Consider the following 21,371-nt stretch of genomic DNA (forward strand, 5'->3'; position numbering starts at 1 on the left):
TATATAAATCAGCACTTTTTAATCCCAAAAATGTCAGAGAGCTGCGATAACACATATTTTGTTTGAGCAATTTGCCTGCTGCACATGAAACAGCCCACTCGCTGAATTAGACCTATTAGTCACTGAGTGTTTTTAATTTTACAGTTAAAAAATATCCCACTCCACAAAACAGCAAATATGTGCCTTCTATATCTGTGCTCGCTGTAATGTTCTGCTTCAGCACTTGATTTGTCTACTGAAAGATGTGCATCATGAACTGCTGTTCATGCAATTGTGTGTAAAAAAAAAAAACAATGCCGAAGGTTGAAAACAGCTAAAATTCAGCATATCTAATCTGGCGTGATAAGTGACCACGTTAGCGCATCGTAACTTCCAAAACATCGATAAAGTCAGTCACTGCTCTCTCTCTCTCTCTGTCCTACCTCATTGTTGTTTTTTAATCTCGTCACTCTTCTTAATCTCCACATTTCTTCTTATCTGCTGCTATTCCCTCTGTGTTTACTCCACATCGTATTATACTTCATATTCGCTACCTTCCATTTATGACACAATCTCAGCATTTACGAGGCAGTCAGATAACAAAAATACATTGTCTCCGCTGAAACGCTTTACTAAAACTAAAACTATTAAAAAAAGTACTCATCTTTCACACTAAATATGAGATGTTAGCTTTTATTGCTGCCTTTTTAGTTAGTTAGTTAGTTAGGCTATTGCCTAGTTGTAGCATGTCTGTTTTACAGTAATGGGAATAACGATGTCAAAATAAACAACATTACTAACTAGCTAGTTACTGTTAGAACGCCGTCACCGTCACTGACAATAAAATGTGGCACATTACTACAATTAAGCTCATTGAAGGAGTGTTCATCTGACCAGGCTCTCTCAGCCGCACAGGGGCCAGGAAAGTTTTAGTGAGGGGGGCGGGGCAACTACATACGTAAAGATGATTGGATAAGGTAGAGTAAAATGTCCTGGTAATCCAATCAGAGGCACAGTTGGGTGGGTGTACACAAGTTTAGTAACTCAGTTACTATGCTTTTTTAACTTTTTCGGGAGAATTAACTAGTAACTATGAATCAGGGAATCAATCTTTTATTGAATCATTTTGACAGGTGTTTACATAAAGTTTGATTTAGAAATGTTTGTTACAAACTTTGGTGGATTAAAAGTTTCAGAGCAAAGTAAATAACAAGGCTCAGTGTGACTTCTAAGCCCTCCTGGCGAAGCCTGATTATCTGTGATGATTTAAAAAAAAACAAAAGCAAGAGAAAGTGACAATGGCCTCACTGGTATAACTCTGGTATAAAAAGTCGCTGGCAATTCATTTCTTTTTCAAACTCATTAAATGTGGTTAGTGTTTCAGGTGTGTTCTAAGTAACCACACACACACAAACAAACAAACAAAGAAGAATGCCTTAGTCACATGTGACTAATGTTACCACTAACAATTTCGATTGGCTAAATAGAAATGTTTTGCAGTTGAAAAGGATTTGTCACCTAACATTTGTTGTTGTTTGTGTTCCACCACTTGTGCAGGACACCACAGCACACACACCTGGATCTTAACAGTCACAACGTAGTGACTTTCGGGGTGTGTACATGTTTATGGCTCAGGACTTTGCATGCTTTCATTTGGTTTACATAAACAGTTTGGATCACAGCATCCTGGAGGGACTGCATTTTAGTTCACCACACTATATATGAGCTCATTTCTTTGTTGCTTAGTCGTTCCCCCTGGTTAACAGGATACAAAGAGCCATTGCTCAGTTAGTGTAATGCCGTTTCACCCCACACCATGATAGAGCCCAGTGTCCCTCAAGGATTTTCGTCACCAAATCCCATCTGTTTAATAAGCAGCAGCCAATAGCACGGGATTAAAGTCAACAGCTGGAAAAATAAATGGTGGAATTCCACTATAAAGGGGAAAAGTTGGAGATGATTAGCAGATAAAGGGATGACAGATTAGACAGTGAATGGATTTAAAGGGAGGCCCTTCCTTTAAAAGGCAGTGATGGAGATTCTACTGAGGCTGAACATCATGCAGGACACAGATATGGTTAGATGGCTATTCACTTCCTTGAGTCGCATCACACTGGAGTTCAAGAGGCTATGAAAACATTATGCCGGGAGTCTCATAACAATGACCAGCGGGGTAATAAAAGACATAAAGTCAGGGAGATGGTGGGGAGTGAGGGAAATGGGGGTTGGGATAGTTAGGAAGGCAGAGACAAGGAAACGAGAGAAGGAAGGAAAGAGGGAAAAAACATAGGAGATACATAGAGACAGAGGCAGGAAAATCAATGGTTTTCTATGCAGCACAGAGACTGTGCCCTCTCACTGATTCAGAAAGCCTGTCCAAGGACAACGTAATCAAGCAGCCAAGCTGAACATCTATCCACAGACCCATAGTGATAATATGCCACAACATCCTGTCCCTGTGTCCATTCATCTCCTTCTTTCAGCCCCCAACACACACACACACATGCACACACACTTCAACCTGCTGGCTCTTCTCCTCCAAATGTAACGCTGTCATTTGATTGAGGGTTAACTGCAGTGTTATTGATGTGGCGAGAGGTCTGATCCATCCTGAGCTCAGGGTAAGGCACAGGCCCAGGACAGCTATAACTCAGAGTGATCCTGGACCCTGTTTGTACCAGAGTACCAAACCGGAATTGGTAATTTAAAGCTGCAGTGCGCAACTTTTGGAGATTATTTTGTTGTTGTTGATGTTATTATTTTACCTCTGTTTGGTATTGTTGAACAGACAGCGTTATGTGTATAACATTATTTGTATGCAGCGTAGGAAAAGAAAATGAAGACAAGAAGGGACAGTGTGGTCTCTGGAGGTCCATGGGACGTGTTATAGTACAGAGTTTGACCCCGAGTCTGTCCGTCCTCCTGCCCTTTCCCTCTTCTCTGTCTTTTTCTCTCACCAGTAATGACCAGACAACCACTGCTGTAATATTCTCTGTTCTATAACTGACAACTACAAAAGGTCACACTGTGGGAGGGGTCTCATCCTTCTAATGACTCAACCAGAGCAGAGCCCTCTCACTCCATTCAAATGTCAGCTAATCAGAACAAGTACTCCTGTACTGACTGTTGTCTCTGAGTTTTCCTCTGATGTAGAATATGTCAGCATTATAATATAATATATTGAGTATAAGGAGTATCATTTTATCTGAAATAAACAAAATGTGGTTGAACTTCTTTGTATAGACATTATTGATAACGGTTTTCCATGTTCAGTAAGTGTCCTTCACTCTCAGGGAAAACAACACTCAGGATGGTTCTCCTGAGAGAGAAAAATGCAGAATAAAGATGGTCAACACTGCTACTTGAAAAAGATGAAAGGCACCGACAATAATCCAGCGGTAAAATGCGGTAAAGTGAGCAAGAAGGTAAAAACATGAAGAATGTACAAAATATGATCATAGAAAAGGATGTGTCATTTCCCTTTATTCTCTTTCACAGAATAAAGTGACAAAGATGTACCAGGATCATATTTTCCTTCCTGCAACTGGCTGTTTTACGACTTAATCACCACAAGAACTGATTCCTGGTAGTGTAGCATTAGCTGGATTTTAGATCGGTGTCTGGACATGCATATTTGCTGGTGCACAAGTTTGACCAGAGACCAGAACAGAGGCCTTTCTGATAATGGCAGTGCTATCAGATTAACCCGAGTGACTGAATTGATGTTTCTCTTGACTGTGATGGTAGAATTCAAGCAAATGTACTCTAAATGTACTTCTATAGGCTACCAGAAATATTACTGACATTAAAAGCTTTATGTAAAAGCAACTACTCACCTGCTACCAGCTCTGATCTCTCCTCATAATGACTCATAAAGAAACGTTTTAGAAACAGATTTTACTAAGCAACTTGACTAATGTTCTGCCTGAGTCTTTTTTTTTTTAAAGTGCTATAAAAGCCTAGAATACCAGAAACACAGATGACTGTGAATGAGTGGCACAGGCTGAGCAAAAGCACAATAACTATCATTATCCTCTGAGACATACAGTATTTTGAGTCTCAGGGTTGCAAAATTAGACAGGGGAGAGACAAGTGGCCCAAGGATAACTATTTTTGTTCTGTTAATTGGTTTGTGCTTTTTCTGACATAAGAGAAAATCAAGTATTTATCAAAACAACAAAAACATACGAGTAATTCAAACGAAAAAGAAAGAAAAGGAAAAAGGAAAAAGAGACCTCAGTCAATTACGAGTTCCACCTAGTTTGTGTCTACATCGATTTGTTGGGGACTAGGATCTCTGCTTTTTCACGATTCACCTAATTGCACTCACTCTGACCCTCTAATTACTTCACTGAGCCCTTGTTGGTCTCACCTGAGTGCACGGGTCGTTTCTGCCATACCAACATGAGAGGAAGGGATGGAGAGAGAGAGAGAGAGAGAGAGAGGGGATGTGAAGGCAAAAGGAAGGAACGGACCTGAATTAAGAATGCATTATGTCTGCGAGAGCAGCATAGAGACTGAGACTAAATCTGAGCTGAGATGAAGGGTATACATGTAACCATATAACGGAGGATACCATTCTGTGATAATGATGAAAGTGAAATGAATTCACCACCAACACATACCTGATGGGAGGAGACCAAGGGCCCAGTTGGGTGCAAAGAACCCAAAAGGGTTGTTTGTGTCTTTGTTGTCCGTCGTCTCCTTGGATTTTTGGTCCACACCTTTGAATGGTGTCCACCGGCTTCCAACTTTGACAGACTCAGACACTGTAGACCCGGATTCCATTTGTGTGGTGCTATCTTTAGAGTCAGTGGTCAACTGGATGACCCCTGTAGTCGAGTGAGATCCCACAGTAGGTGCTGGAGTAGCCTGACCCTGCTGCAGGACGGGCGCATTTGTTATTTGCTCCTTCTCTTCCTGAAGCCATGAGATAGAGATAGATGGCTCATCTGTGGGGGAGCTGTGAGAGGAGTTTTCTCCTGTCATTTCTGTCCTTGGGGTGTTGCTGGTCAGCAGAAGCTCTGGTGTGGTTACATAAGACGGTGTCAGCACCTCCATCAAGGCTTCGGGCGTGGATGTCCCCAACTCCTCTCTGCTTGTGCCTTTGCTGTGCTTCCTGAAAAGAAGAGTAAATCCTGAATTCGAACTGACCTCCCCTCTGTGTGAAGAGGCAGTGAAGAGGTTCTTAGTGGTTCTGACATAGATCTCACCCACAGCCTCTTCTGCTGCGTCCTGCTCCTGGGAGCCTGGGTGTGAGGAGGCTGGCTGTTCAACTAGCTGCCACTGAGACAAAGTGGTTTGCTCAGCCACAGTTACAAGCTCACTCAGGCTGGGTGGAGACTCGTTTTCAGGGCTTAGTTTGACACCACTGCTGTCCAAGCTGCTGACTTTCACTCCTATTCCACGAGGAAAGTGGGTCCCCTCTCCACTCCCCTCTATCTCCGCCACAATCCTAGCATCTGTTGGGGAGGCGGTGCCTTCTTCATCCTGATCCTTTCCTTCGCCTGAGTAATTTTCAGAGTTTTCCTGCAGGAGGGACTTGGGGAGGGTCATCACCTCGAGAGGCCCTGCTTTGGCTTCCATGCGCTCCCAGGACGGACGTTTACCCACATGGACCACATTTCCAGAAGGTCCCACTTTGGAGCCGTGCATGGACGTGGCCCACTGAAAGTGGCTGCTGGGGGCAGGAGCACTGTGGGAGCTTCCTTTGGGAACCTGAGTGTCACTGGGTGGAGGTTTCTCGTCGAGAGTTGATGCGGTGAATTCTACAGGGAACAAAAAGACAGAGGAGATAAAGTCACTCCATGTCACCATCAGGTGAAGTTAATTCTTTTGAATTAGGAATAAGCGATTAAAAACTCACGACTGGCTTTCATGAGCTAAAAAGGTGTTCTTGGAACATGAAATTGTATCTTAACCCAAGACTAAAGTCCCTGCATTAACTCAGGTTGTGCACACAGTAAAACAGTTTCTGTCTGGGATAATAAAATTAATCAAGTGAGGGCAGACAGTCAACTGAAATTTAGACCACATCCTTTGGGACTGTGTCCCCTTGGCTTTGAGTGCTCATTGTTTACCAAATAATACAAAATTCATTGATTAGGAGAGGAAATCATCTCATATACATGATATAAATAGAAAATAAATGTGCTTACATTTAAAAAGGCCACACCATAGTTACTACCTAAACTTATATCCATCTTTTGTCTTAGGTAAATGTTAGCTTCCACTCAATAACATTATATTTCCATGTCTAAATTTGGAACAGTTAAAATTAAAATTATAATTGTGACATATTTTTGCATTTTTAATTATAAGTTAATTATATAAGATGACTCATTAGCACTTGTATGATGTGATCACATTTGATAGCTGGCTTCAGAGTGAGTGCGCCCACATAAGACCAGTAATCGCGACACAGAAAAAAACCATAAATAGAAATTAATTAAGTTAATGCCACCATCTGATGTATAAAATATTTCCTCAAACATTTTTTTTGTGTGTTTTTTAAATCACTTATCTTCACATCAAAATTATACAAACCAATCAATCGAACAATCTTGACTGCAACAAAAAAAACGTAATCTGGCGAGCAGATTATTTTTTCCCTCAAGCTGTTTTCACCAGCAGCTCTTATCATCTTCACCTCCACAGACCAAATGAAATATGTTGCTGCGGCCACGCAATCTTTTCTCATTCTTGCAATTTCTCACATGAAACATGAACATGACATGACGTGGTGCACGTTCCACTCCAGTTTACAGTGTACAGTACTGTGTTGTCATCCACAACCACGTTTCCTCTAGTCCCATTTATTTATTTATTCATTAGCTAAACAAATTTCCCAACATCTCTTATTGCATTATGTCTAATGTGTTTCTGCTAAAGGTTTGTAGTCAAATAAAAATAGCTGCAAATGTACTATAAAGCTGTATATTGTGGGCTTCTGTCCTCACCAGTGGCTCGAATCAGTGCTGCTCCATGTGGAAGACCAGAAACACACAGATAGAGACTAAAAAGATGGAAGGTTGTATTCAAAGTAATTTCACACTTCTCTGTCCCTGTTTTCTTTTTCTGTGTAGATTCTGTTACACCAAACAACCGCCTGAGTACACTTGCTCAGTGTGGAAAGAACACAGGAGCACTTTTAACACGATAAATGATTTGCTCCACAACAAACTCCATCTAAGACCTGATTATTTCGATAAAGTGGTCCAGTGTACCTTATCAGGTTACTTTAAACCAGACTCCGTGTGCATACCATCAATTATTCATTCTGTTTGCGTGTGTGACTCACGGCTGGTTTGTAGCTCGGGTTTCTTTTACGGCAGCAGCACAATCGTGTTACTGCGAGGCCCAGCTCGTGTTGCTACCATCCTTAGCTCAGCTCAGTTAGCAATACAGCAGAGTGAAGGCGGGGGGGGAGGAGCATGCAGCACGCACCACAACAAATTATCATGAGAGAAACAACATATACAAATATGTTCTTGCATAAAATATTCAAATCTATTTCAATTATTCACAAGGTCTGGTGCCGCTTTATGCCTAAGTGAGGTTTATGAGCCTGAAGTTCATTTCCATAAGAGCCACGTAGACCGGCGTAATTGTGCTATTAATAATCTAAATAGCTAATTACATACTTTTACTACACACACGGATGAAAGTGAGAGTTATGAAGCGCATTCATCCGCTTTGATCATCTATGCAATGACCCATGTAATAAATACAATGAGACAATTAGGTGTAGGTCTGGCTGGTTCCATGGTGCTACTCAAAGCTTGGTTAAAGTTCATCTCTGCTGCTGTAAATCTATTCAGGGGAAATGCTTGGAAATGCCACAAACACACACACACACACATAACTCCATAAACGTGTAATAATAAACCCCATTCAGACAGCAATGCTGTTCTTCCATTGTGAGTGGTTCTGCTGTGTTGACTCCACTTTATTGGAGTAAACGGACTGAGAGAATCCCTCCGGTCAGACACGCATGATATTAAACCGTGAGAAGGCAGAAAAGAGGGGAGGGACACAATGCCACCTCAGCCCCGTTGCAGATAAATATCACAGAGGAGAAGTTACGTCATTGTGTGTCAACATGCAGACTCCTCTGGGGTTTGTCTCGTGTCTGGTGGAAAGCAAACATGGATTTTGTCATAACGGGACTTTTTTTTGCAACTGCATTGCAGCTGGAGCTAAAAATACTTGCGAAAAAATGATGAATCAAATATGAATATATTATATTAAATATTAAAAAGGAAGTAATGTTTATCAATTGCATGTTTCCAGATATTTTAGATCACATCACATGCTACTATCACCACTACTAGATACTGTACATGTCAACGTTACCCACTGGTAACCGGTAACTTTAGTAATTTTATAAATAAATAAATGTATTACCTTTTACTAGTGCCATTGATTATTCATAAAGAGAACTATATGTAGAGTATTTGATGCCATACTGAAGGAGATCCATACACAGGCAGCTAGACAGAACAAATCACATACTTTGGTCTCTTGGTTTCTTCCTTCTAATAGCTATTAAAACAACTTTTACCTCTAATACCATTTTTGTTTTCAGCTACAGGGTAAATGGAAGAATGAAAGAGGAAAGAGTACAAGCAATAAAAGTATTTTTTCTGCACCTCCCCATGCTGACTTTGAGTAATTGTTGAGAATCAAGGTCTGATTGACTGCCATAATCCCAGGAGGCCATCACACTGGTGTGGGCCAGTGGACCATCAAAGAAAAAAAAAAAAAATCAATCAATCAATCAATCTCTGTGGATTTGTCATTTAGGTTGTGCATGACAGCGTGCAGCTCCTGGACACATGGGAGAAGTCACAGCTGTCTGACAAAGGGATTTAAAATAACCAAAATAATAAATTAAATCACTTCAGCTTGCTGTGGCTCAGATGAATATAAAGAAACAAATAAGAAACCTGACACACAAAAAAAAATCCACTTTTCTTTAAGGGCAGCAGATGATTTTCTTTTCACCCTTTGAGGAAAAAAAGAAAATGAGCCTGAAAAACTTTTGGCCTTTCAGGACTTCCATAAGTCAAAGACATTTCCCCAATTCACAAAATAATTTAAGTCGATAAAAAAAGAATCCCACTGTGTGTTGAAAGTACCAGTATGTTCCACTATCAAAGTGGTGTGACGCCATCAAACCACCTACTGATGAGTGCTGAGATTCAAGGAGTAGCCTGAGGTGCACAATAACAATGTTAATTTAGCTTCCTAATGCTACTTTAAGACGTCGCATCAGCTGGGCCACTTTCAATAAAACATTAACATTAAAGAAAGAAACAACACTTCCTTAGCTCCCTTTCTCCCATCTTCGCCTTTCTTCCCTCTTCCTTGATCTTCTCTTCCCCCTCCTGTCCCGCTCATCCTCACTGTACACTGTAGTGATCATTACCGCCTACCTTCAGAGAGCCACGGCTTAATTGGCAGAGACAGAGATGGCGGTGAGGGGGAGCGGCGGAGCGGCCCAACCTGCGCGTTAATTGGATACGGCTGTGAATAATCCATACAGACTAACGCTTGAATTTGCATTAATGCCTGGGGGTGTCATCCAATTTCAGGTAGCACAGCAGTGAGTATTTATATCAATAAAGCCCCCAATTGCTAGGTGAGAGAAGCCTAGACCCTTTATTGAATCATTCCACTGGCTGTCTGTGGGAGAGTGTTAGTCTTACTTTGTATCCTCCCCTTTTAGCTGATGCCAAGGATGTGTTATTTGTGGTGGCCATTAAAGAAAACTACCTTTTTCCACCCAAGGGTGTGATACAAATTCTTTTTGGTTCCTATCTGGGACATTCCTCTTCTGAAGTGTAATTTGCCATGAATGTTGCTGCCTTGCTCTGGTAGTTATTGGTCCGGAATACTTCCAGTCATGAGCCATTCCTCTAAACTTTAATCTGGTTTTACCCCAGAAGTTATAAACTAGAAGAAGTGATCTTGGGGTTCTGTTGCCAGGGTGTTTTCAACAAGGCTCGAGCTGAACTTTTCTCACGTCAACTGTGTTGCACTACAGGATTCCTGAGGGTGACGACGCTCGCACATGCTCTTCTGTATAAACCCCCCAAAACTCATGCTGCTTCTGAAAATTTCAATTTCAATTTCAATGTTTTTCCCATTAAAAAAAAAAAAAAACCCGAAATGGCCTTAAAGCAGCTTGGATGCAACTCTACACCTTTGCCTCGTTTTATATTCAACGACATGACGATGCACACATCAGCACCTTTTCAACCACCAAACAAACATACATCTCAACCCATATAAACGGAGCATCACTTGGCTCCTCCTGTTCAATCCCCCATGATGAAGCTTCATTTTCATTAAGTGGGTGATTAAACTTCACTTCCTGTCTGGTCACGTTGCATAGCTTTTCTTATCAGTTCCAATCATTTTTCCCACAGCTAGAACCAGAATTGTAATTCATAAAAATAAGCTGCCAATTTTAATGCAGGTATGTTGTTTCTCTGAATAAACCATAAATATGTGAGCTAACCTTTTATTAAATCATGATGGATTAAAATTCCAGCTTAGTGGTTATTTGTTTCTGGCAGCATGCACTGTAAACAAAGCATTCTGTCAGTGAATATGAGAATATAATCTCCGTTTCACTACAGCATTGAGCATTACTATATGCGCTATATGACCTTTTTGCTTGTATGCAATTACTTTTTAATTAAATTTACGGCCATTCTTCATATTACCCTGTGGAGGAATATATTATGGTATACTCAGAGGGAGAGAGACTGGCATGGAGAATGTGGAGACCTTTTTTTTAAATGTTGCATTGTTTCTGGTTAAATTTCATACTGATGTTATTTTGAAGTTTAAACTTAAAAAACAAATAAATCAGTGTTGGTCTCTTACCATTAACAGTGGACAGAGTGGCATCAGCAGATGTGCTGGAGGCCTGTTCTCCTGTCCCCGTGTTTCCACCTGCAGGCTCAAACTGAAACAGTGGTGTCACTTCCTTCTCCTGCTCAGACAGACCGTCCACTGGACTCTGCAGTTCACTGGTTGGAGCCCTGAAGGGAAAACTATCACTGTTTTGCTCCATGATGGCATTGTCCATGTTGCCCTTGTCTCTGCTGGCTTTAGGTAAACTCAGGTTTTTCCTGGAAGCCTCGCTCTGCGTCTGGTTCTTCTCTAACTCTTTATCCCCCCCACCACCAGTCCAGTACCGAAAGGGTTTCATCAGAGTGTTCACAAACTCAGTGAATAAACTGTTAGTGGCTTGAGGCTGTGGAGTGGAAGAAGCTGTGGATGATAAACTTGGGCTGTCAGAACCAAAATAGCCAACATCTTCTTCCTCATGAGCAGAACCTCCATGACTCTCCATGCTCTCAAGGGCAGAAAGGCCAAAGGTGTTGGTGCTCTCTTGTACATCTGTCTCTGTGCTGAGTTGGTTTCCTCTCAAGCCATTCTTTCCTTCCTTCCAACCCCCATCAGGCCTTAAGTGGACGACTATGTGCTCCTCAGAGATCTCTGAGGAGTTGTTGAGTCCAGTAATGGAGTTCACTCCTGCTTTGTCCAAGTCAACCAGGCCAGTCCAGGTAGAGGTTTTGAGATCCGGGGCACTGCGTATGGCTCCGGTGCCTAAGGACACATCCTGTGCTGCCGTGACGGCAGTTTGGTGTAAGGCCTGAGGTTCAGCGGCCTGCATCCCTGCTGGTTGATGAGCTGCAACACACACAACAGCCTCATTTCACCAAAAGGAGAAAAAGTTGCTTTGTTTTTTTGTGATACTGTTTTTTAATATCAGAGCCGGCACCATAGCTTTCATCACAATTGATTTCATCCAAACATGAGCAAACATGTGTATACTTCCTGCACGTCATAACAAATGAGGTTGTATTGACAATATTATTTACACGGGGCTAAATTTATATGATTAAATAAAGCTATTTGCCATCTACATGTACTTTGTCTATCTGAATGATTTGATTTGTTGGAGTCATAATGTTAATGTGCATACAACATTGCTGGTGCAGTGATGAGGTTCATCCATCAGCTGTTTGTTTTGACAGCTGCACTGCTGCTCTGCTCTCATGCTGTTCTCGTGTCCTTAAAATGATTGGGTTATGCAGTTGTTTCGCTTCAATGAAAATTTTATAAGCTGTCATTGTGAAAGATGAAAATATCAGTATTTCCTTTTTTTCCTGAGCAGTGGAAGTGTATTTTTTCCATCTGTTGCAATCTGGACAAACAAAATAAGATACAAATTAGGAAATATGCAATAGTGAATAATCCCAATGTGAACGTGAAATTTAAATATTCCTGTCTGAGTTGGCCAGTGATGGGATCCCCCTTCAATTTATCCCTCTAGACATGCAACCCCTGAAATCCATGAGGATACAAATGTCACACAGTCTCTTCACAACGACATCATGTGTGACATAAACATGTGCAAATTAAAAGAGCAGAATAGAGAGCATATTCCGATCCAGACTCCCCTTCTTGTTGCCATGGATATTAGCAAATATTGGCACATCACATTCATCACCACAAAGCTCTCAGTACCTTGGTAGCAGTAGGCATCAAATTGGGCTGTGGTGTCAGGGAAGCCGGTTCGGTTTGGGTTGTTGTAGACGGTCCTCACGCCTGGCTCGTCTCCACCGCAGTTCTTCCGCGGGACATTGATGGGGTAGCGGACGCTGCCGTCTGCAAGCCAGCCAGGATCACACTGGTCTAGACCAGCCTGCCAGGCAAGATAGAGCTGCCCGACGGTAGCCAGCTGGGCACCCAGGGAGTGGCAGTGGGTGGAGGCTGTGGCCAGGCTCAGCTTCTCTGGCATTGTGGAGTGAAAGACCTCACCTGTGAAGAGCAAATGGAAAAAGGTCAGTGTAGAGTGATTTCCATGCTTCTCATGAATTGTTTATGTAAACAGCACCGATATGACGCATCCCATTTGTTGTAAATTTGGTTGAAGATTGAATTGACTTTGTTTTTCCTCCAGTTTTAGGTACATTTGTTTTTTTGGTGTGTGTGTGTGCAGATGAGCGTGACGACATTATCGTCTTCTTTAAAAGGCAGAAAGTTCTAGCATCATCTCTTCATCCTTTTGTGAAAACAACAAAAAAGGTAGAGACTTGGAGCAGAGGGATAAAAGAGAAGTTTTACTGGTTTTTGCATAAGAAAGCACTTTGCCTGAAATAAAAAAAAAAAATAACTCATCAGTTATTCAAAGCACAGACTATATAAAGGCAGTTCTTTGATTTCAAAGCATTGCAGAGAGGAAGAAAGAGAACGACTAGTGCACAGAAACAACTTAAGTACAGGAAGAAAGTAGCAGATGAAGAAAGGTGATGGTAAAAAAAAAAAGTTATGCAAAAAATTTGCTTTGAGAGACAGAAAGAGCTTTATGAGGATGACTACATCTGCTCGTCACACATGAGATTAGGTGATCTGCTGATGAGCTCGAGGGGAAGACTGTAAATGAGGATGAATATGAATCTACGAGGATCCTGGAGCTACAAACTGGAAACAAATATGTTTCTAATTGACCTAACTGAGATAAAGAGGTGAAAGGCCAGAGGGTAAGGGTAACACTAGAACACTTATGTATATATTAGTCATTACTGAATTTACAATTTTACAATTTGAATCAATGTAAAATACATTTGTTTACCTGCTCTATGTCTTAACCATCTCTGCCTGTGGCATCATACTCAGAATGTTTTAGGATAATGCTACCAACCAACTCTCTCTTTGTCTTCTGTGTCACTCTGTACCTCCACTGTACCTACAAGTTCTTGAACACAGTTCAAAGTTCTGCTTCTTGTTCTTGTTCTTCTTATTATTATATGTCTATGAACTCCCTCTTCCTTCATGGTCACAACCTCCCCACACTTAGTGGGTCCATGCATGACTAAACCCAAATTTCAAGTCCAAACTCCTGACTCCTACCTTGAAGTTCCTTTGCAAAGCAGTACACATCAAACAGCTCTTCGGGGGACCTGCTGCCGTAGTTACGGACTCCAGGTGAGTCTTCGCGGTCGCCATAGCAACCAGGTCGAGGCGACTGGATGGGATACCTGCAGAGAAAACCAAAAGACAGGGACAGAGAGACAAAGCGAGAGGGAGATTAATATAGCCTGGCCTTGAAAAAGGTAGCTACAGACAAACTTAGCTCCCAGGGGATGAGTCTGTGTTCACATGCATACAAAATAAGATGAAAATTGAACTCCACTTTTATCATTGCCTACTTTGAATACTTTGACTTTAATCATATCTTCCTCACGGAGATAACCCAAATATATTTCCTGAAGAAAAAAAAAAAACAACAAAAACATACATTTCTACCCAAAGACTAAAAGACCACAGTCAAAAACATACATGTCACATCAATCTAAGGACATGAACTGAAAAACATTTGCTTTAAAATACGTGCGTGTCCATGAATGAACCCAACCTTTATTCTTTATTCAATCCTTTTGAAATGGGATAGAGATTGTAAGTCAAGTATAGGTGAGAGGAATCACAAATTCCCTCAGAGGCTTGGCAGCATGCAGCTGATAAAACTGCGATTTACAATATTCAGGTTCCAACTGTGCAATTATTCTTCAAGAGCGTTGATTCCAGCCGCACCTGGGCATAGGCAGAGAAGCTGATTAAAAGATTATGCATCCTCTTTCAGCATGGTGGCTGATGCTACGACGGCTGATGTCTGTATTTCTTTCCGCTGTATTAATTGGACACTTTCCTTATGGCTGATGAGCAGTCGGAGCCTTCTGGTTCTGGACCAATTAGATTGCTCCCGAGTGAAAACAACAGGAGTGAAGGACAGAAGGAGAGGAAAAAATAGAGAGAGGGAGCTTTGCAGAAAAACACTTGTCAGCTTGCTTGGCTACAACAGCAATTTGAAATTAAAATGTTGTTATGGGGAACACTGCGACTTGGGCTCAGTCTGGTGTTGAAGGATGCACAGCAGCGTGACAGACAGCAAAGAGAGGGCAGATAGAAGTAGTATACTTTGTTTCCTGTGCGCAAACTAATAACTGTAATTATGTGGCACATTTTTATTTGGAAATAAAATGTTTACATAGAGTAATTCATTTGGTTTATTTTAAAAAACGGTTTAACTTGCTTAATTGTTGCAACCATTTTTGATCCCATTACAAACCGCTAAAGAATATGACGTTGTTACGAGCTGATTTTATTTGTTTCCATGCCAACTCTAACCAAGGGGCTAATTAGTCTGCGTCCTCTTTTCTTAATCATAAACCATGTGCCAACCCAACGTGTAATCATACACTGATTTGTGTACTGCTTGGTTAGACTGACACTATCTTGTTTTTTGTAAAACCAGAACTGATATGGATGAGGGGTTTGCAGTTGGGGAAGAAGGGAGAAGTGGATATTAAAGAAGAGAGTGAGGACTGGCATGTGTGGTAAATCATAGCTACACGCTGAAGCACACTGTGTTTGTTGTCTATTTTGCCCTAAATAGAACCATACTTTACAGAATGGACATGATGCTATATTAAAAAAGACCTGAAACTGTAAATGAAAGTGTTTTAAGGTTAGCTAAAGAATAAGTCAAATCCCTCTCAACGTTGGTGGCACAGCTAAAGACAAAAGTGCCGTCTCCTCTGCATTAGTCAGTTTTACGCTTGTCGAACGCGACTTCTTCCCCTGCTAAGCAAAGACGAGTCTGTACAGTGGCAGGACTTCACATGTGGCTAACGCTGTTGTTGATGTTGTTGCAGAAGAAGTGGGGGAGGTGACATAAAGGGGTGGAGAGCAACCGGATCTTGATGTGGACACGGGAGACACATGTTATATAATACCAGGTGTAAATGCATGTGGTGAAGCACTATCCGATCACTATCTGATCACAGAAAACACCAGTGTAAAGGGACACAGTGATGTGCATGAGAGATGCCGTTAAAAATGTAGATGCTGAAAGAGGAGAGGAATTTGAAGACGGATACCAGTGAGGACAAGTAAGCAATTCAGCATCAGCCAATGTCTCTATCTCTCTCTTGCTATGACACATTTTTGGTGTCATGTTCATGATGTTATTACGGTCTGTTATTGTCACCTTGTTGCTTATTCCTGATCATGTAATCATGTTCTGCTACAGCTGCACGGAGCAGACACACTTTTCACATTCAATCTCTGCCTGTTAATTTAACCAAAATAGGTCAGTTATGCATGTGTATAGGTGCACGCAATAACACCGTGTAACACATTCTTGTTTCTGTCTTTCAGTATCTTCCAAGCAAACCCATGCAAACCCAAAACTAATGGCCACCGTTTTGTCATTTAAATGTACATCCCCTTTGTAACCATAGTGACAGTTAAAAGTCGCCTCTTCAGAGTTATTCCAGTCGCAACAAACACAAACTTAAAACTCTGAAGCACTTGTCACACATGTACCCAGAGTGGAAAGTCTCACCGGACAGTCTGGTCAGACAACCAGCCAGCATCACAGTTGTCAAAGCCATCAGCGAAAGTAGCCTGCATGTGGCCCGGTGTTGCAATGTCTGCTGAATTCTCCGCACACACTCTCTTGGCGTCAGTGAAGGACAGTGCATAACGGTCATGGGGGGCCCGGTAGTGAAAAACCACACCTGGAGGAGAGAAACCAAATACATGATAACAAATACGGAGGAAAACATAATACATACATTTATGAGTGCAACCTTTGGGATACAGAAATATTTATTAACTGCAAACTTGAGCCACTGAAACAGAAACATGCTCATAAAACGGGTAAACACAACGCCCTCGAGACATCCACATCATGTACCGGCATTGTTTCATCCGTTCAGGGGAAAGCGAAGGCGTTCAGGTTCGGCAGCCTGCACATGTGAGTCTCATTTGCAACGGATTGTCAGTTGGCTTATCATTATAGGAAAGAGATGTTACCCTTGAATACAGTGTATGACACGCGTGATGTTTATTTTACTGCTTGAACCAAACAGACGTTGTCATCCTGCTGCATTCTGCCTGTCTCCATGCTCATGATGGCAAGACAATGAGGACACGAATAAGCAGAGAGAGAGATTCACTGTATTCAAAGCGATGCTTGTGCTGAACCACGGTGACAGAATGAGAAGGTGAGAGGTAGACATGAATATAAACAATTGAGGTTAAAGTCGCTAAAAAAAACTGGGGCGAGCTGTGAAAGGAACGTATGTTCCAACTTAAATGGGAATGTAATAGCTTCAGAAGTGTCCATCTAATGTTCCCTCACCTCGCCCGACAGCTTTCACTGACATAAAAGCTACTGGCTTCTGGCTTCTAACACTGCTCCTTTATCTCCACTGTGAGTCTGGGAGAGTGACAGCAGTTCTGTTGAGATGGAGGCATATGTGGCAATTTGAGCACTGGCTCTTTAGGTGCACACACACACACACACACACACACACACAGGTTCACGCAGCTATTCATTTGGACAATGTAACCAAAGCATCATCCCGAACCTTTAACTATCATCGATAATACCTAACCTTAACTTTAACCTAACTCAAACCTCAGCCCTAAAATGAACCATTTCCTCAGAAATTAGAATCTGCCTCATAAGGACCAGGTTTTGGTGTCCATGAGGACTCCTGGTACACTTCCAGAAAAGGTCCTCACACACAGTTTTGTTTCTCCTGATCTCCCAGTTTTTCCTTTGTAGCTGTGGGACCTTAGCACAGTGGCTAATACATACACTAGAGAGACAAACAGACTTCCTCTACATACTATGTGTATATATGGTGGCAGTACACAGGAGGTTCAAATACCCAGTGCCTCATCCCTCTATTTTTACCCTCTACATCTTCATCACAAATCCCCACGCAGTCCCCAGGAGGAAGGATGGGAAGGCAGTGTTGGTTAATACATGACGGCCTCAACGTAAGACGGTTCAGCCTTCAGTGTCCCTTTGCCTCTTGCAATTATTGCTTATTTCATAGCACTACACCCACTATTATAAATATACTGTTAAATCATATAACGCTTTAAATCACAAAGGATCAGTATAACAATATTAACTTGTAGGTAATATGGGACATAATAGAAATCCCCCTGTATACTAAGTGCTACTTTTTATGATGAGTCACTTTTTGCCTTGTTGAGCATTAGGTCATAAGGTACACACAGAGCTCGGTATTATGTATAATAAATATGAATTATCTGAGCTTAAGATAATGACTGGGAAATGGGAAACCGCCTATACAGCTGTTTTAGAGGTTATTCTCTATATAACCCAACAATCCACAATATAAAAAGCTACAGTTTTTATGTTTCTAAGAATGATGCGGCGTTTGAATGTCCTTCTTGAGAACTTGGACCTTGTGAACTGGTTTCCTCCAACAGTTCAAATATGGTGCACCCTGCTTTTCACCCTACGGTACGCCAGATGAGACTGGCTTCAACGTCCCCTGCAATCCTTCACGCTAAAAAAAATGAATGAATGGACACTGAGATGCTCGAAATGAGAGTGAACGTGTAGAAGGTACCTTCTTTAAAAACAAGTTTACCATACTCCCAATAAAGATTATGAATCTTGTACAGTGTAAAGCAGGCAGCACTGAAGGTGATCTAGGAGCTCGAACATTTTAACAACTATAAAGTCTGCAACATCCCAGAGGTTTCATGAATAAATTCTGCAGCTTTTCACTTGACGTGCTATCTATTGTCCTCACACACCATTTAATAGTGGGCAGCCATATCTCACCACAGACAATGGTTGACACACAATCAATGGCGCTGTGCTCTGATTGGTAAGACACAGCCAATTAACCAGTCAATATGTGCCAAGAGGAAAAAAGACAGAACAGGGAGCATGTAAGACACAGGCAGCGGTGGAAAAACTATGAAGACAAGATGGCAGAACAGGAATGTCATTTCATTGTGGCTTAGACACACAAATCTGTTAAGGAGAAGAGAAGAGTGGATTAATATGATATTGATATAGCTGAGCAGTATCAATACTCGCTAATTATTATGTTGAACACTCCGTAGAATTAGTGTGAAGACGGCTGTGGTCTGCCGTGTGGCCTGAGTGCCAATTAAGACTAAGCCCTAGAGATGGGTACTCGTTACTGGCTACGTAATTGGTTTCTCTCTGAAGGAATGGTTTTCGTAGCATTTTAATCGATTGGTCAAGCGGGAGAAGACACAGGGTTTCTCAGGCAAAGTGACAGGGGTCTTGCTACTAAAATGTAAAGTACTTTTAACAGAGTGAATTTAATTTAAAACAAAAGTCATGTGATATGTACACATGTGGTTTCCAAATCTAAATTTTCAAAAGGGGAGTTTGTTTTGAAAACAGAAAACTAAATACTTTTTATGAGCAGGCTATGTGATTAATACTAACATGACTCATCCACACGGACATGCTTTCATACAAACATGTACAGGCGACGGGGTGGAGGCTATTGTTACCGCCAGTTACAGACAATGTGACCATAGCTGTGTCTGTGTAAGACAAAATACGGCTTTTACAACTAATGTGTGCAACATTAGCATGGATTATTGGTGAGAGGCATGATGGTGCACAGCAGCTAATGCATCGTGTGATTCCCTGTGGTCATTATGATAATAGCTTATTATTAAAAATAGTGAGTGACCTGGAAAGAATATGATGATAGCACTGCAGCTAAAATACTCTGACACAGTAATTATAGTTCTACTACAATGAACTAGCTCCAGGTGGTCTGGCAAAATACGGGTGTCCTGGATACAGATAATTTGGTAAATGGGTTGCCTATTTAGCTAAGCCACCGAGAGCCATAGAATGCTCTCAGAGTAACACTATTTGACTACAGCGTACACCATGGGGTTCCCACCTTATTGGTTTCATTACGCTTTCAGTGCATGAATGGCACCTGAGTGGCACCAGGTCAATGACGTTTAATGTGTTCTTGTTCCCTCACTCTTTTCCCCATCATCATACGTTCTGCACAAATACAACCAAGATCATATTATTTATGGCAGCATTGTTACTTGAGTGTAACAATGAGTGAACTGAAACACACACGGTACGGATAATGACAGAAAGGTGTTGATTATTGGTTTATTAGTTACTCTGATTGGGATTATGACTCTGCTTGCCTTCCTTTCCTCCCCACAAATGCTTTATGCATATGACAATTCAGTATTAACATGTTTAAGCATGTTACAGAGTATGGCTGTAATTGAAATAAAACACAGCTCTGGTAAGGTACTAACTATGATTAACTTCAAATTAATGTTTGCCGTTTTTAAATTCTCTATAAATGAAGTGACATGACTTTAATGAACAGGTCACTTGACTTAAATAGCAACCACAAAGAGAAATATTAAAATTTCCCATTTCTTGAATAAGAGACAGATATTTGTCTTTTTAAGTTTTGTAACTCAAATATTAGTCATTTGTTTATTTTTATGATACGGGGTCGTAGCTCGGTCGTTTACTTTCAAATGCACCTCTTAGCTGTCAATAAAGATTTAGCTTTAGCGGTTTCTTAATTATTTAATGCTAATCACTGCTCCTGAACTTTAATACTTAATAAACCTTTAATTACTTGTGTACAGGGTAAATTGTGGTTCGTTATCTCAATCAGTTAATTAGACTTTAGATTAATTAGCTATCAAATCGCTTAATTAAATGAAACAACAACTCTCAGGATGTTAGAGAGCATAGTTAGCTCCTGATGGTAGCATGTTGCCCTAAAAATGTGACCCAATCATGGTGCATTATATATCTCAGGGAATACATTTGGATTATATGACATTTTTGACCATTTCCTTATGATATAATAGAGTTTCATCAAAGAGATCATACAAAAAAGACCGTCTGGTATTCACCTGTCACCTCCAGGGGAACCGTGTCCTGCTCATCATTGATGCCCACCACAACTTCACAGCGGTACAAACCAGAGTCACTGGAACGTAGCCCGGTCAGAGCAAGACTGGCATTGAAGCGGTTGACACTGTAACCAGGCAACGTGACACGACCTTGGAAGGCCTTCTTCACCTGATGGGGATGGGAGACAAAAGGGGAAAGAATAATGAAGGAAAGAAGAACTAACCACTTGACACCAGTCATTTCTCTGTTATTGTACCTTGACCACGTTATCTTTGGCCACCAGGACTGACTGTTCCTTCTGCAAGCCGTCAGAACCTCTTTGGCCCCAGACTTTGGTCCACTTGATCCTGGGAGGTTCATGAGATGAACCAGCACTGGGGCGCAAGGTGAAGAGACAGGGGAGGAGAACAGTTTTGGATAGTTCCTCGCTTATGGTCTGATGGGTCACTCTGCGCATATTCACCACAGTGTCGGCACTGGTTATGCCTGAGGATGGAGAGGAGAGGAGAGGAGAGTCAATGCCATTTTGTAAATAAAGCCAGAGGACATTATTTTTCATTACAATGAAAGGTGTTAG

General features: G+C 41.3%; 1 protein-coding gene across 1 annotated transcript in view; it reads right to left on the minus strand.

Moving 5' to 3' along the window:
- Positions 1–21,371, minus strand: part of ncanb (neurocan b) — a 141,994-nt gene that overhangs the window by 72,810 nt on the left and 47,813 nt on the right. The window contains exons 3-9 of the mRNA XM_044043240.1: positions 21,051–21,280; positions 20,794–20,962; positions 16,409–16,583; positions 13,915–14,042; positions 12,529–12,822; positions 10,876–11,688; positions 4,605–5,747 (exon numbers count right to left, since the gene is read on the minus strand). Coding sequence (XP_043899175.1) covers positions 4,605–5,747; positions 10,876–11,688; positions 12,529–12,822; positions 13,915–14,042; positions 16,409–16,583; positions 20,794–20,962; positions 21,051–21,280 — 2,952 coding nt within the window. The remainder of the gene's footprint in view (positions 1–4,604; positions 5,748–10,875; positions 11,689–12,528; positions 12,823–13,914; positions 14,043–16,408; positions 16,584–20,793; positions 20,963–21,050; positions 21,281–21,371) is intronic.

This window comes from Solea senegalensis, linkage group LG14 (genome assembly GCF_019176455.1).
Source record: "Solea senegalensis isolate Sse05_10M linkage group LG14, IFAPA_SoseM_1, whole genome shotgun sequence".
Taxonomy (NCBI): domain Eukaryota; kingdom Metazoa; phylum Chordata; class Actinopteri; order Pleuronectiformes; family Soleidae; genus Solea; species Solea senegalensis.